This window comes from Archocentrus centrarchus, chromosome 17 (genome assembly GCF_007364275.1).
Source record: "Archocentrus centrarchus isolate MPI-CPG fArcCen1 chromosome 17, fArcCen1, whole genome shotgun sequence".
Classification (NCBI taxonomy): Eukaryota; Metazoa; Chordata; class Actinopteri; order Cichliformes; family Cichlidae; genus Archocentrus; species Archocentrus centrarchus.
In genome coordinates this window covers 29502588-29528500 of record NC_044362.1, presented here as the reverse complement: position 1 = coordinate 29528500, position 25913 = coordinate 29502588, and the positions used below count along the sequence as shown (strand labels likewise).

The 25913-nt window shown below is 41.5% G+C and overlaps 1 protein-coding gene across 4 annotated transcripts in view; it reads left to right on the top strand.

Annotated features, from left to right (window-relative positions):
- Positions 1-7647: 7647 nt before the first annotated feature.
- The window catches only part of LOC115795750 (neuropilin-1a-like), a 91511-nt gene continuing 73245 nt past the window's right edge, over positions 7648-25913 (top strand). For all 4 annotated transcript variants that reach the window (XM_030751812.1, XM_030751810.1, XM_030751811.1 and 1 more), the window contains exons 1-2: positions 7648-8266; positions 9188-9362. In XM_030751812.1, coding sequence (XP_030607672.1) covers positions 8173-8266; positions 9188-9362 — 269 coding nt within the window. In that variant the 5' untranslated portion in view covers positions 7648-8172. The remainder of the gene's footprint in view (positions 8267-9187; positions 9363-25913) is intronic.

Sequence of the window (25913 nt, the reverse complement as noted above, 5' to 3'; positions counted from 1 at the left end):
CTTGGTCCCATATTGTGAACCATAGGCAGCTTGGCTCATTGCCAGGCAGTGAGACCTGATCATCAGTGCCATGACCTTGTGCTGTGTTGAAATGTCTTCCCAGAATTGTGTGTGTGTGCGTGGCTGTTAATCTGCACATGTATACATGTATGTGTGTGTGGAAAAAGGAGGATTAACACTGTGAGAGTGTTTTGGTTTCACCGGATTGTTTTCTGAAGGAAAGCTTTTGAAAAATCTGAGAGGGGGTGTGTTAAGTAGAGCTGAGGGTTGCATGTGCCTGTGATATTGATATGTACTTAAGCACATTAGTGCATGTTTTTGTGATCTTTCATGCGATTGCTTTTACACACATTCACACGTAATGTCAATGCTTACAGCATTTCTGGGTGACAGGAAATGAAATTAAATGAATGCATATGTAAATTAGCTTTAAAATGAGAAATGATTATGCACGTGAAGAATAATTGCAAATGATTGCCCAGTGCTTACACTGAAGTGCACAGTGCCAGCTCTAATTGCGCGGCAGAGGTCATCAGACCTTTTTTCAATTGAAGGTACAAAACCATTAACATAAGTATAAAAACCATAAGACAGCAATGGTGGTTTGACAATATGGAAGAAATTGCACTGTTTGCCTGCAACCAGATCCTTGAACCTGGATACACTGAGTGTCACTGCCACATAGATCCCTGATCCAGGTGTTGACTGGTCAGCTATGACAGACTGTATAAAATTAACTGTATGTAAATGTCACAGTTTGTGTTTTGAGAACATCATCTTGCTGCAAGTATTTGCATTCATATTTGCATGTCACTAACTGAAACTGAGAGGTAAGTCTGTGTAACAGTATTGCTGTTTGTTGCTTGAACCTGCTGGTCAGATCAGGTCATTCTCTCTCTGCTTCGTGCCTGCACGGGCTTTGTCCAGGTGCTCCATTTTCCACCCATAAGACATGCGTGGAGGTTAATGAATGATTCAAAATTGGCTGGAGGTGTGGATTTTAGCGTGAAAGATTGCATGCCACTCAGATTTCCATGCTCCGTGATGGACTGGCATCCTGTCCAGAGCGTACCCCACCTCTTGCCAAATATCAACTGGGATAGGGTCCAATCACCCCTCCACCAGTGTGACCAGCACTACTCCTTTGCAGTCTCAGCTCTTAGTCATGAAGATGGACTGTATTGTGTTTCTGTGTCAGAAATGCATGCATCAGAATATAGAGAATTTTAATTAGCTGTATGAATGCGAGCGTTACGGTACACGCAGATATAAACTGTTGAAATAACATCGACAGACTGTGTTTGAGGTACATGACTAACACTGCTCTACTCTCCTTTCTGTATGTGCCCTCAAACATGTGCTCTGTGAATGCAGCACGCATAGAATCTATGTGCCATTACATGTGAACGGTAAATGCATAATAATAGGATGTGTCTACCAGAAGCCCAGTGTTAGCCAGTATGTAGCTGCTGTTGCTCTCAGCCCACCACAGTGGACTAATGGATCACTGTCAGTTTCTCCTGTAATTACTGAGATATGACTGTGTCATTATAGAAATACCACCCCTCCTCCATCATTCCACAGCCATTAAATGCACGGGTGTTCTTGTGTGTGGGTGTGCATGCTCCTGCTCCAGTATGCACATACAGCAGCCGAGGGTTATTTTTGTGAATGTATTAAACGTTTTGTAAAAGTTTACTGTGCAAGTATCTCTGCATGCATTCAAAGTAGTTTCATTCATTTCAGTAAAGGTGAAAAATTATAGAAGCTTCCTGCATTATAAGTTAGATGAAGGTGAAACTATTATTACCATACTGCAGGTATAGTTACAAAGAAAGTAGTTACAGCAACACAACATGTTTGCTGACTGAAGCTACAGCACATTAAGGTTGGTTTAGGGAAGCTGGAACCTGCAACAGACCAGCTTCCACCCTTCTGATAACTTTATCTGCCCGGTACACTCCTTGGGAGAGGTTGGATTGTTGACTGGAAATTCAGCACAGTTTGAGAAACTATATTTTTTACATTTTTTTTGCTAAGTATGCTATTTATTGGTGACACTGCTCCCTAACACTGGATTTTGACAAGAGAGCGATAAGTGATAAATCATTCCTGTAAACATTCCTCAAAATTAGGGTAACTGGATTCCAGTCTTTTTAGCGTATGAGGAAACGTACCACAAAATGTACTGTAACATATGAGAAGTGCATAATAAAAGCATATGTTTGGGTATTTTCCTCACAGTAATATCTCATTTTCAATACATGTTAAACATGGCAGCATCCTGGAGAATGTAAGTGCCTGTTTTTTTCTAACACTTATTTCAGTGTTTCTAAGAAACAATGATTTTTTTTTTTTTTCCTGTCATCTTGGAAGGGTAAATGGCATCTCATGACACTCAGGGGGGGGGGACCCAGTCACAGTCACAAATCAGAGCTGTAACACAAACATCAGGGTTTTATTGAAGTAGTTTACAGCAAAACAGTGCACTGCTCCTACTGAACAGTTGAATATTTTATCCATTTTGTGTGTGTGTGTGTGTGTGTGTGTGTGTGTGTGTGTGTGTCTGTGTCTTCTTTAGGTTCAGTGACATTTAATGACAATGACTAATTGGATTTTGAGGATTTTAAACCAAATGATTTGATGTCTCTCACAAATAAATGTTCATTTTGAGTCTAGATAAATTTTCTCTTATTTTATATACACGAGCTTTTTATCTAAGGCTGTTTTTTTAAATGAATAGATAGCACAGTTATCTTAACTCTTGACATAGTTGCGCAGCTTGTATAGTGATGATTTATTCTGGAGAGTTTTGTATCCAACTACATCTTGGAAGTGCTCCAACTGATGGTCACCTACAGTAAAACCGCCCGTGACAGAATTACCCCGGACATGCAAAACAGCAGAATTGCCAGTGTGCATAGTACATGAGAACTATCAAGAGACATAGAAATCCAAGAGAAATGGATGCTTTTTGATATATTTCTATTTTTAAAATGGCATAGCAAAGTAGATTATGCAGATTAAATCACATTACATTATTAATATAATAGGTAAAAATTACCCACCAACTGTGGAAGTATACAGTACACTGTGAGAACTCCTTTTTTCTCAAGAAACAGTTTATGGTCCCAGCAACAGGTGTAACACCTGTGCTAAATCAAAAAATATGAATCATAAAACAGATTATGAAATGATGGAAGCTGAAGTAGAATGACTGTTGGGGAGAGGTATTACAGGCACTGGGTGATTGTGAAGAATTGCCAGATGGTCGGGCAACTACAGCAGAAGTGGTGAAGAAGGCAGCTAGAAAGGAGCTTGATGTGCTCATTCCTGGAGCGACAAATGCTGTCATTCTGTTAAAGCTGCTCCGCAGATGAGCATGTGGTGTTTTTTGGTGTCTCTGCCACGACACACACAGTTTAGGTAATAGTGAGATGGGCCTCTTACTGCACTCTTCACATAGGAATATTTGTAATGGACGCTGGGGTTTCCCACTTTAGTGCACTGGATATGCGTCATCTTTTAACATCCATCCATCCTTCCATTTTCCTAACAGCTTATCCAATTTATGATCACGAGGGTGCTGGAGCCTATCCTAGCTGTCATGGGGTGAGAGGTGGGGGAAACCCTGGACAGGTCGCCCATCTATTGCAGCGCTAACACAGAGAGGCAGACGATCATTCATGTGCACATTCACCCCAACAGTCAATTTAGAGTCACCAATTAACCTAACGTTCATGTTTTTTGACTGTGGGAGGAACCTGGAGTACCTGCAGAAAACCCACACAGGCACAAAAGAACATGCAAACGCATTGGACCGCAGCCTGGGTTGGCCAATTTTTCAAAAATTGGGGTTTAATCTTTTCTTGAACATAGTCAGATGCTTAAACTTGACCAAGCAGCACATGATAACAAAAGTAAAAGTAGTTAAAAACAACAACAGCTATAGAGACTTAGAGATCACAGGAGAGATGGGGTAATGTATGGCTTTTACGTCGAGGTGGGCTTACACATAGGGTTGCTCTGAGCCCTTTTCTGTTTGCAGCTTTGCTGGACAGGCTGACAGATGAGATCAGGCACGAGTCTCTGTGGAGAAACATGTTTGCAGATGACATTGTGATTTATAGTGTGAGTTGGGGAAGTTGAGGGAATGCCACTGAAAAAAAAGAGTAATAAAAGCCAGTGGAAGCAGGACAAAATAGCTGTGCACGAGTGAGACGGACAGTGAGATCATGAGGATGCTCCTGGTACCGCTACGAGGTACCCGGTCCAAATCCCGGATAAGGCCCCATACAACTGTGAAATGACTGAATGACAAGGCCGGGCAAGATTAGGAATGGGTACACAGGGATGACTCAGGCTGGACTGTTCAGGAACACAGTAAAACAGGCAAGATTAAGCAGCTGGGTAAACTCGGAGAATAATGATGGAGATGGAGCCAATCACAAGGAAAAGAGGAAGGCCACAGAGGGCATGCAGATGGTAGGTGTGACAAAGGGCAGGATGAGATGGATATTCAGTTGTGGTGTCCTCTAATAGAGGAAGACGATATTATAATTATTATTGTATAAATCCTTAAATGAACACGCAAGCATATGGCTGCACTTTTAATATCACTCTCAACACTTTCTATATGTCACTCCTCCATCTTTTCACACTCACCTACATGCTGAAATTCACTTTAATGAAACTTCACTCCAGATCATTAGCACACATGAACTAGCATTAGAGTGATTTATTAGGCTGTTATTGGCCTTTTATTAAATCCTGATGAATGGCTCTGAATTCCTGGAAGTACTTTGCATTAAAATGGGGAAAATGTCAAGTTGTCAAAAAACATCAACAGGCATCAGTACAGAAGAAAACAGCTGTGATCAGTCTTCAAAAGCTTGAATCTGTTGTCATAACACAAACACAAGTTCTGTTCTCGCTTTACAATCTGCGTCACTAACATGTACTTTGCCACCGATGCTATTTCAGTCATGCTTGGCAGTGTTATGAGTGCATCGTGCTGCCAAAGATTTTTTTATTGTCTCCACTCCGGCATGTACTGGTGCGGAAAAAATAATCAGAAGACTAAAACTAGAAACTAAATCATATTTGAACACTGACTGGAAACATTAAAGTCTATTGGGATCTTTGGATTGTAATACAAACTGTTTCCGTGATGAGAGTCGTGTGTCTCCACGCTCTCTGCCAGAGCCACTCAGCTGCTCATTTGCTGATCTCTTACTGTGTTTTTATGTCACTCAATCACTCTTTCTGCTCGTTCGCACTTCCACTCGCTCACCTCATCATCTCCCCCCCCCCCCTTGTGTTTACATTAAAAGATCCATTTCTGCTTGTGATGACATTCAAGCAGGTGCATGTAGTGCAAATTTAGAAACTGGTGAAACTGTAGGAGCAATTATGTTACATAGACTTAAGGTTTTTGGAGTTTTTTTTTGGTGGGGAGGGGGGGGCTTTTTCCACAGTGATTGTTTGTATATGTGTATCCTCTAAGAGTTTCAGTTCTTTTTGCTGTGTGTCTGTCAGTCTCGTCCTTTTAACTTTTATAGACTTGTCGTTCCTCTTGCTGTTTTTCATGGTTGCTGAACTGAAAGATAAACTTGTGCTAAAATGAAACTTAAACACTCAATTCCCTAAAAACACCCAGTTGAACTCACGAGGTATAAGTTTTATCATTTAAACTATTTACTGTGTATTCATTGCGCATATACTACAGTGGAAATGCCAAGTGCAAGACTCTGTCTGTACATTTAATTTGAAATACACTTTCCTGCTATTGTTATTTTTTTCCCCTTGTTTAAATCTTCTCCAGAGACACTGCCCTTAATCTGAGCAACTGCTGAAGAGATTAAATTGCAGGCAGCAGCTCATCAGCGAGGATGACGAATGCTGACGTCAAGGGAAACTGAACGGCTCTTGTTTGCAAAGAGCAGCAAACAGTTTTCTTATACATACAGTTATTTTGAATTACACAGCATTAGTACAGTGCGGTGAGTAATTAGCAGCTCTCGCAAGTGTCTAATAATCACATTTTTATCTTTATTTAGCCGGGGACAATGTGCTGAGCAAACAAGTTTTCATTAATTATAAACAGCTACACCTGGGAGTCTTCTGCTGGAGAGTCTCCAGCAGGCCCAGGATATTAGAAAGGTCATGAGCTATGAATTGTATTCTTCCTGGATGTTTTGTAACTGTTATTTACTGAACTGTAACATCCAAAAGCCAAGGGCATGCTCTCTACTCCTCCAGAAGACTTAATTTATACTCTCAGCTTTTGATTAAAAAAAAAAAAAAAATCCAACTTTTTTTGTCACGGAGTTTGTGTTGTCATAAGATGCGAGTTTATGATGTCCTCACTGTTCAGTAAATTTGCACCCTCCTGCAGGAGAGCTCAGTAAAAGGACCAATTTCTCTCCAACTGCATTAATCACAAGAGAGCAGCAGTGTCGACACTAATGTTTTCCATCCCGTGGTCAACTTGTGATTGACAGTTTAGGCGGTGCAGCAAGTTTATTATTGTAATTAAAGAATTGTTTGTGTTGATAATGTTGTTACTGTAACCATGATTTGAGGAAAATGCCACGGTTAATGCCCCCTGAAATTCTGCACCCTGTCCTCACATGCCATGACCCAGCTCTGTCACGAGAATGAGTGTGTTTTAGGCTGATTGTTGGTCTTTCAATGTCAACATTGCTTTATTGATATTCAAAGTATTTATTTCACTCTCCATCACAGTGTGCAACAAGTTTGAGCATGTTCTCTGGGGGTTGCTGAAAGGCATTGTGGGAACTGTAGGAACTCCTGCGCTTCACTAGATGAGGCAGTTTTAGGGATGTAATAACAAACTAACTCCTGTAACGCACATAAGCTTAATCTGACACAGTAGTGAAGTTTTCTGTACATGCTTAATAGCGCTTTGCATAAGTATACATCCATATGCATTAATATATAATACGAAGCCAAAAAATGTGCATACAATTTATTAAGAAACACAAAAAGACACTCCCTCAAGTAATGTGATTCTCTTCCCAGTCAGCTCTCCGTACATGCTCAGTGTTTGTTATTGTTTGGTCCTTGCACCCAAACATCATTTATCAATAACGCAAAAAGGCTAAATTCACAATATATTTGCCCCTATTATGACACCTGTTTCGGGGGGAAACGTATTGCTTCATCTAAAAACGACAAATGAAATTACAATTTTAAAGTCACGCAGCGCGCACTCTTAAGCCTGAATATTGTGCCCCAAAAACATGATTTAATAGATTGATTAAACGTATCCGGTCAGTGGAACAAACTATGTAGGATGTAGGTCACCTCCGAGGGACGGAAATAATCTTCATTGAATACTTTTGTCTTCGTGACTTCGTGTCAGATGATTCGTGTCGTTGGCTCACATGGTCGCTGTCCACATCTCACCTTCCACCAGACCCACATGCCAGCCTCAGTTTGCGTGCGCATTTATCCCTGCGAGCACGCGTCGGGACCGTAAAGAGGGCGCACCAGTGTCAGTTTGCTCCAGCCCCTTTGTAGCGGTCGGTGGCTGGTGGGTGCGCGCAAGGCGTCTAGGAGCAGGAATTTGGGGAGTGGAAATTCCGCTGTTACTTTCACGTCTTCCTGACATTTCTGCTGCGGCGGTCAGTCAGACGCTGAGAGCGGAGAGAGGCGGAGAAAGAGCTGAACTGAAATAAGGAGTGAAGATCTGGAGAGCGGCGCTCCGATGTTCCCCGCGGTTGGGTTTCACTAAATAGCGTTTAACTACTGATTTCTCCTTTTCAATTTCCCGTTTGGAAGTATGTTTATCGCTCCTGTTTGGTGCCAGGAGTGAGAGGTTTGACCAAGTGTCGCAGGCGCACGGCTGCCACTTTTGACGATCGGATTTTTCCTTTTGATTTTATTAATTTTTTTTTTTTTGTCTTGTTTTCTGCATTTGGATTATTATTTTTTCCAGGAGATGCCAAGTTGTTCACTGACAGACGCAGGGCTCTGCTGCTGAAGCTCACAGGATGCTGGGGACCTTACAACAACCAGATCTCTTACTTTGAGACAAATTCCGGTTATTTCTCCTCTGTGGACGTAAACTCTGGACGTTTCCCCTCCGTTTGCCTTCATTTTCTTTTATTTTTTCGTTTTCTTTTATCTTTTTTTGTATTTTAACAAATGTCTGTCTTGTGCTATCTAATAAGGATGCGTAGTGGATTGCTATTGTTCCTTTTCACCCAAGTCATCTTGGTTGCTTCGCTGACACAGACTGGTAGGTGTTGACTAGTTGTAAGAATACATGTGGCTTGACAACAGGCAGCCTAGCTGAACGTTGATCCGTTTTTCATCGTTTTGCACCATTGTTGCCTCTCACCTGTTATGCTTCGGCTTTCCCTTTGAGAGCACGTCCGCAGGGGTTCAAGTTAGACCATGTAAATACTGTTTTCTGTATAATTCCTCTAATAGACGGGGAAACAATAAGAATAAGGCACAGAATACACCAAAACCTGATTATACTAAGGATGTGTAGATGTAGCGGCGCAAATTACCTTAAAGGGGCAAACTAATAAATACAGTCACTGAGGCACAACAATTCGCTATATTAAGTTTCCTTATTATAATAGAAAATTTAAACAATTTCTCTTTGAGGTGTGTTGGCTTCATCCATTCATTTTCGTCACTGAAGCATGATCCCGGCTGCAAGCAATTTAATAAATCATTCACAGAGAAAATTAAATTTAATCATCCTGCGTGATTGCTGGCAAAGCAGCCCACTTCACCTTCATGGGCGTAATCACACCTTATGGCGAGGATGCTAAGGGAACTCACTTTATACAACACCTCTGATCAAAGAAAATGAAAAATACAAAAGTGTACGCGTAAAGTTTTAGCACCTTTTTCAGGGGGATGGAGATTTCTTGTGTGTGAATTTTTAGTTCCCATGTGTGGCTGGCTCCTCGGCGCACAAATCTGTGATTATTATTTTTTTTTTCTTTTGTTCTGGCGGTGGATATTTGGATTTATGTACCCAAGCTGGAATTGTTAGTATCCTCCTCACTCCCACCCCTGCAGTTGCACTTAAATCATTTACACCAAAATGCGCAATCAGTCAACATTACAGTGCAGCTCAGTGCCCAGAAAGTCAATTTCTCCTCTCTCACTGAACAACTTTCTTGTTTCTTTTGCGGTGCAGATAAATGCGGGGGGAATATAGAGATACACAGCGCGGACTACCTGACCTCCCCGGGCTATCCCAGCGCCTACCCGCCCTCCCAGCAGTGCGTATGGGTGATTACCGCCCCTGAACCGGGTCAGAAGATCCTCATCAACTTCAATCCGCATTTCGATCTCGAGGACAGAGACTGCAAGTAAGAGTTCACTCCTCGCTCTCTCGCTGTCTCTCACTCTTCTCCCTCTGCCACCCTTCTTTGCTCTCTCCTCAATTCTGCCCGGATACAGTGGGAAACTGTGCCACCTATTGGTCAAGGAGTTGTACATCTGTTCCCAGGGAACGGGAGTGCAAGGATGAGATATGGTACTGAAGGTGCTGGCAATTACTTCAGAGGAAATGGGGTTTGATGGGTCTGGTAATTCATACATGATAAGGAAGGAGGCTGGCGTTTAGCATGATTTTAAGAGGGGCGCAAACTCTGCAAAACTGGTTGCATCCACTTCTGATTAATGAAGCTCAGTTTGCTCATTGCTGAAATGAAGAAAGTGGGTTTACTTTTCATTTGGAAGTAGAGTTTACCTGTTTGCATTTGGTGAAGAAGCGCTTTGTCGGGCTGAATGGGGGAATGGAAAAACCATCAAATTTGATTTTAAAAATGGCTGGAAGTGCTGATGTGTTGGTTTTAGGGGGGGGATGCTGGAAGATAAACACGCATCACTTAATGCTTATATGAGCAAACATGCTTCCTCTCATGTGTTTTCTTGCACTTTTTATATTTCACACTAACAAAACAACAATGCAGTGCATTCTGACATCTAACGAACCATTTATTCCTGAAGGAATGTTCCAGCTTATCAAATAATGTGAAGCTTTACTGCATCATAGTTAAGGAAATATATTCAAGTTTGGGAGCACCAGTCAGACAAAACAAGTACAAGATGACAGCATCTTGTATCCTGGGAACTTGTGATAGATGTTTTATATATATTTTTTTAACCTTTTGTGGACAAAACAATGAATGAGCATGCATGAAAAAGATAAAGATATATTCAGCCTTATCTCATTGCTATCACTGGAGGTAGTTTGTGTTATCCACCATTCTTATATGACACACAATGTTACACACATGTACTAAAATCATTCGAGTGTGTGTCTCATGGTGCTTTCCTCTGCATTACTGCTCACAACCTGAAAACAAGCACCCATGCAGATACCCTAAAGCCACCCTCTTTGACACAGAAACACACACACTCAGCTGTGCACATCCACACAACAGTCCGTGTGTTGCTGCCCATAAATAAGCCTGTTTTTATGTCAGCTCCTCTGTCTTTTTTAAAAGCTCCATAAATGGCTTCTGTGTAAATCACCACTAGCTGTCCAGCGCTGTCTCACAGATGGGGTCCACCAATACTATTGGATCATGTTTCAGCACCGAGGGACTAATAAACCATTAGTGCTCAGGACAGATAGTGGATATCGTGTGTCTTTCAGGGGAATATACACCTTCCACCGTGCTGCAAGCAAACAAGCTGGAAAGCTTCTTCTTTGGAAGCTAATTCTGCAGTGACCCTATTTTGTGTGATAACCCAGGGAGCAGTATAAGCATGCAATAATGCTGTTTAAGTACTTAATGAAATGTAATAAATCATGGCGATAAAATTTTAGACAGTGGCTGGCACTGTAGTGCAGCTCCAATTGAATGTTATTGTCTCTCTAAATGACTTTTCCATAGGTTAATATGCTGGAATAAGGCAGTTGTAAAATTAAATATTACAGTTTAATCAGGTTTTATCATGTGCAGATGGTTTTAGTGTTAACTAGAGAGCATCTGGCTTCTGGTGTCTGGCAAAGCACCAACAGAGAGTGCTCAGATTTTAAAAAAAGATAAAGTTTTTTTTTTTATGTCCAAAAGGTGGCAAAGTGTGAAACGAGGGGGGAAATGGAAGCTCAGGCTCTATTGATTGTGTTGCTTTTCAGCGTTACGGGATTGTTCATTTTTAGCAACATGTGCCTGATTCCATGTCTTGCAGTCAAGAGAGCCAACGTTTCCACATTATGATTGACATGTCTGAACAGCCTGACCACCCTGAACATGTCATTTGGCTGTTTACTTGGGGGCCTCCGCTTTACTCGATTGGTTTCATTATTTGTTGTGCGAGTTTATGTTGGACGATGATGGGGTGCAGCTCGTAGCTCTCTGACTTGGCAGGAGCAGTGTTGTTTTTGGGAACGAGTCAAATCTTCGAAATATGCCCATCGAGGGGGGCCTTAAGCCTTTGGCAGCGCTGCAGTCCCACTTAAAAATTTCCTGAGATGATATCTTAGTTTTATTTCACTGATCGATGGCACAACGTCAGCTCCAGAGTATGAAACTGCAGTTGGCGAGGGCATGATTGGAAACAGAAACAGAATGTAATATTTTACTGTGAGCTGACTGTCTGAAAAGTTGTGCATTAACCTCTGTTGGCAGACAAAGCTGGGAGAGGCAGTACACTAGTAGAACACCTGGGACAGCGACTATCTGCTCACCTGAAAGCCCCGTCAGTTCCATAGTTTGCCTAGAAATAATTTCAATAATTTATAAAACTATTTTTAAGCTAAAATATCAAAACTTATTTGATTATAGCCTGGAAATGTTTCAGTTTATCGTTTTGAGACTCTGTTTCACAGTATTGAATAATACAGGAAACAGAAACAACAGTAATATAACACCCTTTTATCAGCCTGTTGAATGGCTGTTATCAGTATGTACTAGCAGGCTTATAATCAATTGTATTCAAAGATAAATAGATTAAAAAAAAAAAGTCACATTATGTAGGAGACCTCAGGCATGAAGCAGTGAATGTGAAATGTATGCCATGGTAAATATTGTGGTAACCCAGCAAACTGAGCTTTCTAACATGTGCTTTATGGTGTGAAAGGGAGTAATTTCCACAAACAGCACTGTTTTTCTCACCTTACTTTATCAGCTTTGCTGCCTTAATGCATCCCAAGTACTTTTGCTGCCAAAGTCTACCCAAGTACCTAACTAATTACTTTTGGACACCTAACCCTGACCAAGTACTTTGTGATTTTGGTGCCTGATCCTAACCTAGCAGGTGAAACCAAAAGTAAAAAGCAAGTTGTAAATAATGTCTAAAAGACTGGCCTCGAACTCGTGTTTAAACTCAAATTGATTATGCCTTTGCAACCTCCCCTGCATCCTAGTTCATAAACTGGAAACACAATTCACATCACCTCTGATCGCCAGGAAGACCACATCTGAATGAGGCGATCACCATCTAGGTGTCAGGAGAATTTCCGAGGAATAATGACCAAGAGAAGGTTATAGGTGAGGTGCAGCTTTATTAGAACTTGCAAGTCCGGAGCAGTCGCTACGCAGTCTACAAGAAGGATGTGAGGAGTGCCCCCGAACGCTTTTATACAGTTTACATATCATATTGATTTCAGGGCAAAAGGGGAAGCATTCCTTTTCCGCTACTTTCCACACATGCTGACCGTTAAGCACATTTCTCAGCAAGATGTATCAAAACATGTCATACATGGCATCATCATTCTTAGCAAACTGACCTTAAGCCTCGGTGTACATGCAGGTGTGCTCAGATCAGTAACTTACAGCTCTCTCTGTCAGCTTTTAGTCAGCTTCCTCTTTTCTGTGTATATCTACAAAAATACTTTCTAGCAACTGCTGACTTCTCAATACACCAGTCAGAAGCAAACTACATATTTTCTTTCTTAGTATTGAAGGATTACTGTAACAATACTGTAGTACGATTAACTGTAAACGGTTAAACATGTGATTAACATAAAAGATTAATGCTTTAGTAGTAGGCAGAGGAGGCACCTGCTGACAGTATGTATGGAAAAATCATCACATTTGAGAAGCTGAAAACAAAAAATTGCTTCTCCTCCTCATTTGCCTGATAAATACACGATAAATAAGTAACTGATAAGCTTATTGCCACTTGTCCGCTAATCAACCAGCCTTCCAGTTTCCAACACCCTGCAATCATCGGTAACCTTCACAGCACCTTCGTAGTGCTGTTTTTAAGTGTCTCGCTAACATAGATTTGGAAGTTATGTGAGGAAAATTAAGCCAGTGGCATTCAGCCTCTCAAATACTCCTCATTTTAAGATCCTCTCCAAATTGAAATTCATTGTTGGAATGACAATCCCACCTCCTCCGTCATATCGTGTAGCTGCTTGCCCATTTCTACCAGTCCCGTAATTAAATTATTGGACCAAAACAGAACAAACGTGCTCCACTGCTGTGAAGCATGTCTGCAGTTTAGTAGCCAAACAGAGAAACCATACCACTGCTGCTCCACAAGCGAACGCCGGCTACATTTCCGACATCTGTGTCACAAAATATCTTCCCCTTGCAGCCTCGTGGCCCAGGGTTTGTAATTATGATCTCTAATTACAGCATATTTAAAAATATGCTGTGTTTTCTACAGGGGTGATTCATAAAGAAAGAAACTCGGGAGGAGTTGTGCCCTAGACTTAAATGATCCGTCGTCTTTGAAACAACTTAAATTCATCTTGAAAAATAACACAAATGTAATGCACACAATTATAAGCCTCTGTCATTAAATAAAAATAGAAGCATCTTTTCTTGTGGACTTTAAGGTCAAATAGATGTAGCCGTGGTTCACAAGGCCATCATAAGCTTCAGAAAAACAGTCAGTCTGCGGAGGTAAAAGGTCGTTGTTGGAATTATCACCCAAACTCTCAAGTGACAAATTCTGTGCTCGGTGAACAGACGAGAAGCAGTAACACTTTTTTTTTTCAGACACATTAAGATCCGTCGGCTCTTCCTCTGTAGCCAATCTGGAGCTGCACCAGAACAACACTCGTCTCATGTCCACGTCTGAAATAGCGTGGCCGACAAAGTGAATCCCCGCGGAGCGTGGTAAAATAGAGCAGAGGCATGGGTAAGGAACATGCGTCGGTGGCCGGATAATTTGGGACATCTTTTTAGGAGTTGGCTGAACTGTCGCCTCCTACATGAGGCTGAACTGGCACAGCCTGCACCTCACACGTACACAACACACACACACACACACACACACACACACACAAACACAGGCAGCCTTAACTTTCTGTCACTTACATTAAGCTTCACGTTCAGATGCTGGTGCGCGTTGCTACAGTATGCACACACTGCCTACTGTACACATTCATACTGACACACAAAAGGTAACTTCAGAAGGAAATTTTCGTCTCTTTTCAGTGATGAATTTTGCCTTTAGAGAGCCATTATGTTGTTTGGCTCTTGTCTTTCTTTCATGTAGCTAATTGGTCAAATGCATGATGCAAAATCATGCACACAATAAACAAAATAAATGACAGAATAAAGGGAAAATGTGAGCCTAAAAAACTGGATAAGCATAAAAAAAATGGGAAAATTCAAGGCAACATGTTAGACATCTATCTCAGTTTTGATCATTCAAATAACAAATAAGTGAATGCCATTTGGAAGAATGGTGTTCATCCCTCCAGAAAATGACTGCAGACTCGCTGAATCAAAAAAGCACTGAAGCATTTCTGGAGGCTCATTGCAAAACAACAGTTTACCAAAATTTGCAGAGTTTTCCCTCTATCACCAACTTCTTTTTTTTTTTTTGTTACCAGGCACAACAAAGATGATTCATCTAGGAAGAGGTCTGTCATAGATTTTATAACCTCATACGGCTCAAATTCAAAGCAGGTTTCACAACTTCATTTATATGTGAAAAACTAACTGTAACCTATGATTCAGACGCTTGTAGCGCCACCTTTAGCAGCAGTAACTTGAAATAATACATTTCTGTATGACTTTATCAGTCTCTCATATCATTGTGGAGGAACTGTGGCCCTCTCTTTTACAACATTGCTTCAGTTCATTGAGATTTGTGGGCATTTGTTTATGCTCAACTCTCTTCAGGTCCCTCGACAGCATTTCAATCAGGCTGAGGTCTGGGCTTTGACTTTTGGCAGCGCCTTGATTCTTTTCTTTTTCAGCCGTGCTGTTGTAGATTTGCTGCTGCGGTTTGGATCATTGTCCTGTTTCATGACCCGATCTGGGCCGAGCTTTAGCTGTGGGACAGGCGGTCTCATACTTGACTCTGCGTACAGAGGAGGTCATGGTCAAATCAATGACAGCACGGTGCCCAGGGCCTGTAGCTGCAAAACAAGCCCAATTTATCACCCCTCCATCACAGTGCCTGACAGTTGGTATGAGGTGTTTGCGCTGATATGCTGCATGTGGTTTTCACCAAATATGGTGCCGTGCGTTGTGACCAAACATCTCCACTTTGGTCTCATCTGTGAGCGCCTGTGGTTTGCTCAGATGCCACCTTAAGCCATGTTCTTTTAAGAGGGAAGAGGCTTTCTATTTGCAGCCTTTCCAAACAAGCCATACTTGTTGTTTAAACATGCGGAAACTCCTATTTTATAGAGTTGATCACACGTGATGGCGATCAGTTAACCAAATGTATTTGATTAGCATCCCCTGGCTGCTACCTACCCTCTTAATTCCTATGGAAGCAGTAAGGATGCTCTTGGTTTTTGAAAACTTTCTTTTTCACATGACTGTATGACAGCAGTATCTCTGACTCAAATCTAAACTTTTGCCAAATTAAGTGCACCAGCTTGCAGATGCAAAGCCAATTTAGTAGTTCAGCTTTTTTGAACCTGTACTCACCGTTTCGGTTGGTAAACAATCAAAAACAGTCTTTACAATCGAACAGAGAGAACCAGAAAATCCAAAACAGAGGAAGCTGTCATAGCTGTGTCACATGACCTCAAGGCTTTCAGCACAACCGGTTTAATAAACACACAAGTGGATTTTGGTGTGATTCATATGTGGAAAAACACTGGGGTTCTTTGTTTTAGAACTGGGTTATGCTCTACATCACTCCACATCGCATGCACACTGCCAGGTCATTATAATCATGCAGAATCTGATGTTAATTTTTCATTGTGTTAATATTAGAAACATTGCAGCCTTAATGAAAAATGATCTATCACAGGACTGTTGCATTGGTCGATATTAACTAGACTTAAGAAACTAAATGAGTATAAAACCACCAATTTGAAACGGGTACGTGAGGCAGGTTGAGGAAAAGTGAGCACAGCCAAGAAGATAATTACAGCAGTTAATCACAGGATAACTGCAATGTGTGGACCACCTCATGATAATAAATAACAGTGTAAGAATATCTGTGTGCGTGTGTGTGGTTTTTTTTCTTTCTCTTCCCAACAGCAATTTGGTGCATCCTGACATTTCGGGAACATACAGCAAACTTGTCATCCTATAGAGGAGAGGCTGCAGGGGTAGAGGAAAGAGAAAAATAGAATTCCTCCAGAGTGTGACAGAAGGACCAGTTGCTCCTTACAGTTTGTCTCGAGGCAGAGTGCTTCATGATAAGTCAGAAAAATGCCTCCTCCAGCAGAGACACAGTCACAGGACCAACATCTCGTACCCCGGAGGTGTCACATGAATGGAAACATGCTCTTAGGGGGCGTTTGTGGTGTGTGTGTGTGTGTGCAAGTCTCTGTGTGTGATTGTTGGTGGAGCTTGTGTTTTCAAAGTGGATTTTGTGTTTTTCCCACCATATCTGACTTAGATTTTGTTGAGGCGTGGTTTAACTTGAATGAATGAAAAATGAGTCATTGGAAAATGGGTCACAGCACTGCTGTCCTCTAGACATGTTTCTTTGCTATTTTGCAGTCATCTTTATTTAGTCAAACATACTCAGTCGGCCCCAGTGTGTAGGCCCCCGCTGGAAGGGAAAACATGGAGAAGTCAGCCGGGTATATTCAACAAGATCAGGCACAGCGTTAAGACAAAATCAGTAGGAGTCGAGGCACATCAGTCGATCTTATTGCCGCTTTGCAACCCACATTCACCCCACTTCCTCCTTTCGATGGTGTGTCACTGTCATGACTGTTGTCATTGATGCTTGTTCTGTCCTGTACTGAGGTCTCGCTGCTGCTATCTCCTGTGTATGCACATGGAAACACTGGAAGGTATGCTCTCCCCATGTAATACTTTCCATGTATGCACATGGAAAGGCAGGGGAGGCCTCCAGAACAGAACCATGCGGCCGAATATAAATGACTCCAGATGGAAATAACTGTAGTGGTCCAAACAAGTGTGATAGGCAGCAACACTGTTGCCCAGTGCTGGAGGAGGAGCTGCGTTAGGCTTTTGTCAAGTGCTTTGAGTACCTGGAAGACTCCACAAGAAACAAAACTGGGTCTAAGATAGATGTTAGAGTAAATTAATGGACAGACACATTTATGGATGGATAGATTGGCCGATAAATGGATGAATTTCAGTGTGGTGGGGATAAATGTCAGTATGGATGGAAGGGTGTATAGATAAAGAAATGATTGGCAGGATATGACTGTTTTGATAGATAAAAAATTAAAGGAACATATAGGTGATTTCTGGATGACTGACAAAAGTATGACAGGATGAGCGGATAGAAGGATGTTTACTGAATATATGGATACATTTGAGTGTTTCCTCTTCTTCTGAAAGTGTAAAGCAATAGTCAGCGACTCTGCCGCTGCTCGTTTAGTTTCGTGTTTGTACCACATCAAAAAAATATTGTCTTGAATGTCATTCTTTTTTATGTGGCTTCAGACCGAGGCGTTTTTTGTTTTCTTTCACCCGCCCTGCGCTCAGGATTCTCAGCGTTCAGTCTGACTTTGCCATTTTCAGACGAAAAATAAAAGCCTCCCTTCCAGATGGTTGTATTTTTCAGTTCCACAGCGACCACACAAAACAGGAAGACTAAATGTGCTGCTGTCACTGAACAATTGGCTCGCTGCCCGAAAATCGAGGCGTGAGCCTTCAAAAATAATGCAGTTGTTTATTTTGTGTTTTCCTTCTATCTGTAACTTTGAAGTCCAAGAGAACAATGAGGATTAGGTCGGTGAATTTGTTTTGTCTTTGTAGTCTGAATGAACAGTTGTAGCCTCTTATGTAATATTATTTCCATTTTTTTTTCAGTAATGCACAAACAAATCTGCAATTTCTCAAGTACATTTCTAAAAATAGCAAACACACCGAGACTGTGTAAACTTCTAAAGCAGTCCAGCTTAAAAGCTTTTCTTTTAAACATGGACTTCTGGTAGTGGGTTTGACGCCAGGCTTGTGGGTGTTTTTTTTTTATTTTTTATTATAAAGCCAATCTCGTAGTGGCCTCTGGCAGCCTTCAGCCTCCGCTGTAGGACGTCTGTGGGAGCAGACGGGGGCAACAAGAAGCCCAGGCGGCAGTGGACTCGCGTGCCTCGGAAGAGTTGCGTGGTAGCCCCACAGGGAGAGCAGAGCAGAGTCTTAATGATCCTTCTACAAACCTATTAATACATACAATCATAAAACAATAGATTTATCACTACCGCACATTTCCCCCCGTGCTTTTCAAAAATGACTACATTTACACTAAGGTGCAACAGAACGTCATGAATTCCTTCCTTCTTAGTTAAAAAAAAACACAAATAAGACACACAGTACATTTGACTGTTTAATCCTGTGTCATCACAAAAAAAAGTCTCCACATTTTCATGGAAAATCTGCTTCATGAGAAGAAGCTAGTCTGAGATGAAGATTAAGCAAAAGGTTATAGAGGGGAAGTGATAAAAGCAGAGAAGGATGAAAAGAGAGATCAGAAGGGCCCCGACAGACTCGGAGAGCTTCATGCTGGTTGGCACGGTCACTCTGAGCCTGACCTCGGTGACAGACCTCTCACTGTTTCTCCTCCACCTCCTCCAGCCTCGGGCTTTTCTGTCACTTGTTTGATCGAGTCCTCTCCTGCCGTTACTTTCTTTTTCTCTGTCCATCATCTCGCTCTCTTCTCCCTGTGAACTCAAGGTGCACTTGCTATGTTTTCATCCCACGTTCTCCCCTGTTCACCATATGCTCTTCCTCTCTGCTTGACTTGACAAATGACGATGAACTTTAAACCGTGTGCAACTTGAGCTCTCAGCTATGGCAAAAAAAAAATAAACACAAATCACCTTATCTGTGTTGTTTACCAGCTATTACTCATTTCTCTGAGCATTTTGGTGGAGGACATGTAGCTTCTCATATATGTCTTCGTTTTTCTTTTATTGGTGCTGAAAACAAAGCTGAACCAAAATTGGACGCTGCACCGAAGACATGTCATTACTTAAACTGTGTCCATTAGCTGTCAGCCATGAGAGTAACTAATAAGGGTAACTTAACCACTTAATCAGAAATCCAAGGAAACCCATCAGGTAATGAAGGTGTTAAAGTTTAAGAGCTCTATAATCTTGCCCCATAATTGGGAACTTCAAATTTAAGATCATGCAGGTTTTAGAAGTTTTATTAAGCTCAAGGGAATCATGCATGTGACAGCTTTAAGGGCACAGCTGAGTCAAAACGAGCTGGCAGTCCTTTATTTAAGTTAACTAGCAAAGCTAACTCATTTCATATTTTCAGTAAAGCTCGTGCGGGCTTGTCATAAATAATTTAACAAGAAAGGACAACAAGGAGTACAAGAAAACCTCTACACAATGTCCAAGGCACAAGGACGCACCTCAATAAAAGAACCTAGTTATTTTATGGTAGCTGATTGGTTGGTTGGCTCTGTTTGAGGCCCTTAACAGAAAAAAATACACACTGAAGCAAACTGAGAGAACATGAAAGATCAGAATAACTGACAGGCTTACAGTGCCAGACATTTAGAATTTATTTAGCGCCAAATACAATAATTGACATCCAGCATTTGTACAGTAGATGACAGTAAGAACAGAGGTTAAACACTGGTGAACAAGCAGACTTTCACCAGCTGACGTCTCTCTTTCAGCAGCAAATATTTGTGTAATGGGAGGAAGGGTGAACTCTGAATCCTGCTATTGTTTCTCTTATGTAAGTGAATATTGTTTAGATTTGCCTTTTTTAAACAATTATGGCCCCAGATTCTGTGAATCAGCCTGCACATATGGAAACACTGATTCACAGTGACTGCATTAAACAGGCATTAAACAATAGCACACATGCAAGCTATGCAAGCGCACGGTCAAGTGCATGCACACACAATAAAACTAACAATACGTTGTGAATGTAATCAGACCTATTGTGGACTAATCGGTGAACTACACACGCACACACACACACTTTCACACACAAATGAAAACACATGTCAGATTAGATCCTTAACGAGCAGATTAACGGGGAGAGAGTTTGCAGGGGGAGAAAGAGGGAAACCCAGTAAACAATGTCTCACACACACACACACACACATGCACACACATGCACGCTCATAGCTGCAATCACAGGATTTACAGGACACACTAGCTGATACGCTCCAGATGTCCACAAAGCAACACACACTTATACATCAGAGGGCATCCATCAGACTAAACAGCTGGATTTAACAGTGATGATCAAGCTTGTTTTGAACCTTTTTTTTTTTTTTTTGCAAAGCTTCCATTGGCTGTTATCTAATCTTCTGTTAAAGTTCAATATATTTGATACAGGGTGAGCATTAAAATGACAGATGGTGGTGAATAAATGTTTTCTCGATTGCTGGACTGGTTGGTTGAAGTTAAGTTTGGTGATTTTTATCCTATGAGGCGTTTATGTATAAGCATCACTTTTGGGATTATAATTTATTTAATGTGGAGTTGGTTGGATACAGCTGCTTTTAAATCTTAAGAGGTTTTCAGGTTTCAGCCTGGGCTTAAGTGATTACTCAAGTTTGTTTGGATACACGAGAACACAACATGTGACGGGAACTTGTGCTGCAATCAAAGTTGAAATCAGCTGTGGTTTGACATCTTCACAACACTTGTGGGGTTTTTTGTTTGTTTGTTTTTCTACTAACAGAAGACACATCACTTTATTTTACCCTTTACGTCTTGATTATTTGGTCCTGATAGCACATAAGAATCTACTTAAAACTGTTTATCTGGACTGAAAGCAGCTTTCACACTTCAGCAAAGCTCTCAGGGAAAACAGTGTCTGGTCTAGCAGTTGGCTCTAGTGTAAAAATGGCCCTACGTGAACCTTAAAAACACTTTTAAAATAGGATTTCCAAAAAATGTCTTTGCTTTTAAATATTAAGAGGAACACATTTAGAGAGAGAAAGAGAGATCCTTCTGCTTTGTTTTTTTAAATGCATTAAAATCAAAGCAACCAGAAATGCGTTTGGATTTGCTAAAAGTCACCGGATGCGACTCCTCATCGTTAAACATAAGGACGTCACTCCTCGTGATTCTGTTTCATTCTGACTTCTGTGAAAACAAGAAAAGGTCAGTCTGGGGATATCAGGGTTGGAGGTCAGTCAGGGGGTCAAAACACAGTTTGACCCCCTTCAGGGAGGACGAGCAGCTTGAGAGACTTTTAAATATCCGTAACAGGGAACCCGCCCTCACTGAAGCCTAAATGGTAGCTCAGTGGCAGGATGGACAATAGTCTTTTTCTTTTTTAGCGTGTAAAGGAATGTGTTGTATCTGTCTGTGTAGAAACACCCAGGGTGACCTCTGAGTGAGACACATAGGCAGAGGACACACTTGCATGCACATCTTGCTTGCAGATGATAAACAGAGGGAAATGTGTGGGAGGCATAAGCACAAACACGCACAGATATATGCACAAATGAAAAATTAAACAAATGCATGGACGCATGCATGAATGAATGCATTCATTGTGTTGACCCAACCCAGATAGCAGAAACATTTGGGCCTAATCTGAGCTACTTATTGCACTTATGGCTCATTTGCAGCCCAAAAGTCTCCAGCTGGGTTTGACACAGCGAATCTTTTGTGAGCCAGAGATGGCCCAAACGCCACAACCTACCTGACATTTGGCCCGTATAAGGTGAACCCGCGGCTGAGTTGAAGCAGCCAAACCAGAGTCAATGCTGTTAGTCAAGTCCAAATGTGTCCCAAAGAAAACTGCTGATCTGAGGCACATTTGTTATCTGGCAAATCTTCACACCTCTATTAAAAAACTGGGCCGAATGTCAAGTAGGTTTATTTTGCTAAACCTGCACTTCAGTGTAGTGTGTCTGTGCCTTGCTTAGTTTAACTTTTGCATGCTTTGCAAAGCATGGTGAGTGGGGGGGTAGGTGACTCTATAATGAGCTGTAAGTAGTTTTGAATCAGATTGCTGAATGATGGAAACTCAGCAGATTTTAAGGAAATGGAAGTATTAGTCACCAGAAGATAATTTGTTCTGATATCCCTTAGTATAGTGCACATTTATGTGACTAATAACACACAGTAGTTGAGGTGTTTAGATGCACCTAAGGTCAGCTGTTACAGCCCTCCGTTATAAGTGAACAAATAAGACGCGTAAGTTGTAACAGCCAAGCGTGTTTGTTATGAGAAATAATCCTTAGTGTTAAATGAATGAGAAGCATTTTGTTCCAGTCGGCCCTTCGGAGAATCTGCATCAACTTTTTGGTAGTTAAGAGACAGGAAATGTTTCAGCTTTCCAATTATAACATGCTGTTGTTTGAAAAACTGTAATCCTATTGTTATCCATCTCACTAAAGTGGAGCTCCAGAAGCAGTAATCCTCAAATAACACCAGACTGATTTGGGTGTTTATGTTTTTATTACTGAAAAGCCAATTTTGCAAATGGGTTAATCTCCATATAACTTGGTTTATTTTCCAAATGTTAGTCATTAAGTCCCAAACACCGGGAGGCGGTTCTGCTCAGGATCATCTTTCTGTCGGAATGACGACTGTTTCACAGCCTCCGAGTGTTTGCTCCTTATCGCTCTATCTGCCTCCATGTTTGTCTGTCAGCTAGCCTCCACGGTTGCCACACTGAACAATTCCTGCTGGAGTTTCTATATTTGTGTCTGAATGGGGATGGATAATTAATCTCACATGCTTTGGGGGAACTAGAGAGGAGAACGTATAGCGGGGCAAGCCTCTCTGTGAATGCAAATGAGCTTGTCGAGGGCGAACGCGTGTCAAAGTGCAGTAGAAGTGACAGTGTGTTTATTGCTTTGCCCCTGGATCACTTCAGAGAGGTGTGGATTGAGTGTCGGCTGACAAAGGGTCTTTTTCCTCCCAAATCTCTCGGGTACCGACTGAGAAGTTTTGACTTTTTCTGGATTCAGACTCAGAAACGCCCTGCTGTGTTTATTGAAGTCTAAAGTTACTCAGACAGACTCAGGATGTAGCGAATTTTATGAAGCTGATTAAACTTAATCTCATTTTCGTTGCTCACAGGAAACACCTGGATTTTTATTATGTGTATAAAACATACAGGCTTTAGCTCATCTTGTTTTTCATAAAACAATGCGAGAGCACTTTCAGCAACAGAATAACTTTCCCGCTCTCCAATATGTCGACTCTGACTTTCGCTCTTTTCGACTTTTCCGCATTAAACGCGGACGAGCTTGCAGCAAATCTCATTTCATCCTTCAGGGTCCCTAAACAGTCTGTCTAAGAAAGTGGAGGGGAAAACAGCGTTCTCTTTCCCCTTTCTGCTGGATTAAGGCTTCCTAAATGAGAACAAATTCCACCTCCTCCTTGCCTCCGTTTTAATTTCCCAGAAGGATCGTGCTGCCGTGGCTTTGTATCTGCACAGCCGAGGTGAGGGATGAGGATATTCATACTTTGGCTGCTTGGCCCAATTTATTTTTTCAGCAAACTTCTTGTGACTGTTTAATCCTATTGGCTTAAATTGGATTTGCTTTAATATGTTTTCTCAGTTTTTGGAATTCATCATCATACCTCAGTTACCAAGAATTTATCACACAAATTTGCATTTGGGTTCAGAGTATTTGATGAGCAGTCATTGGTCATCTAAATCTGTTAGATGTGAAATAAGAGATTAATTTTGTTGTAACCATTGTTGACTTGTTGTTGACATATTTTACTTTCACTGTAGACTTCCCAGCCACTTCCTCCAAGCCCTCACATGGCTGCGTGCCAAGCAGCATTTTTCTGCGCCTATAATCGTTCGGGTCATATAAAAACGGGAAGAAACAATGATGCACATTTATGAACACATCTGGTGAGAAGCCAGCCCACAACCAGGCAGTTTTCTCCAAGCTGATGTCCCCTGGTAGTGCACCAGTTGCAGCAATACTGAGAGCAGCTTTTGTCCCGGTTAGTGTAGCTTAGCATCACATTTTAATACTTTTAACAGCTCCACAGCATCGTCTTTCAGGGTGCAGTTTTCATACTATAAAGTCAGGTAATAAAGCCCCGTTAGGAAGCTTTGAGCTGAGCATTTACACCCTCGCCACCTTGGGGTTTTGAAAGTGGACGTGAAGAGCAAGTGAGGGGTGAATCTGACTGTCAAACTGAGGACATTGCACATTGGGTAGTAAGCCAGGATAATCCTCCTTTCTGACCATTTCTAACAATGACCATAATTTACAAAATGAATTTCACATTTTATTCAGTGTGACCCAAAACTCGTCGACAAAGTGTTTACTGAGGTCATAGATCAAGTGAGCCGGGGGCTGTTTCCCCAAAGACTTCTATCCAATCAGAGACCTTTTGGTAACCACAGGAGTCACTTCCATGTTTTTTACACATCTTTACCTAAATCTTATCAAAGAGCGGGTTAAAATGAAAGGAAACAGTGACAACAAATGGGACAAAAATCTCAGTCAACCTCAGGTTAGTAGTGGACCACACAGCTCCTCTTTTCTTTTGCTTACTGTTTGCATACTTTGTCACTCTTTCGAACAGAACCATTAGCTTTTGGTGTCCCAGGTGTGCCGGGTGCATCAAGGCATTGACACCAAAGCTTGTGCTTCTCTCTGTGACACCAGTGGCTTCTTAAAAAAAGGGGAAAAAAAGGCTGTTAAGGAATATATTGTGTCAGTGAGGGAGAAAAGAATTAAAACTGGATACACGTGTTGCATGTGAGTAATTGGGTGGCATGAATGCAAGTGAGTGTTTATGCAAAATCTGTGAGCGTGAGTAGAGGACTGACTAAGAGTATTCTGAGATGACTTGAGCTGCAGTGAGTTAGAGAGCTGAGAGAGTAAAGCACTGAGCAGGAGATGATGTCAATTTCTTGATGAACAACGGAGGAGGTGATAAACGGAGAGGGATGGACTGGTGTGTATTTGTGATGACAGGTGGCATCGTAGTGTATTTTCTGCTCACACACTCAGACACTACATACACACACACGCACACACACACACACATATGTGCCATCTGTAGCCTCCCAGCAGAGTGACTGGTCAGGCTGAATTTATCAGTTAAACACAGAAACCACTCATGTATTACAAAATCTGAACATTGTAGCCTTCAGCATCCCCCTGAGTGTGTGTGTGTGTGTGTGTGTGTGTGTGTGTGTGTGTGTGTGTGTGTGTGTGTGTGTGTGTGTGTGTGTGTGTGTGTGTGTGTTTGCATTACTCACAAGGACAAAAATTTGTTCACACAGTCACATTGTGGGAGCTTGGCTTGCATTTGGGGACGAAAGCTGTTACCAATAAGGAAAGCCATTAAATTAGTTGACTCAGTTTAGAGTTGAAGGTCAGACGTGTAATTTAAAGATTCGAGGTCAGTTTAAATCCTGAGGGAATCAGTGCGAGTCTGTTTTCTGAAGCAACAAAAACACTCGAGAAAACAACGTTTTAATGGACAATTTTGGCTTTGTTTATACAAAAAAGCTTGTTGTAGATTCATGTTCAGCGGTGTGTGTAATATCTGAGAGGATCTGGAGACCGCATTAGAACATTTATGATGTGCTTCCTCGCAGGTTACTTTTCTAGTGCAGCTTAGACAGCACTGAGTGGAATTT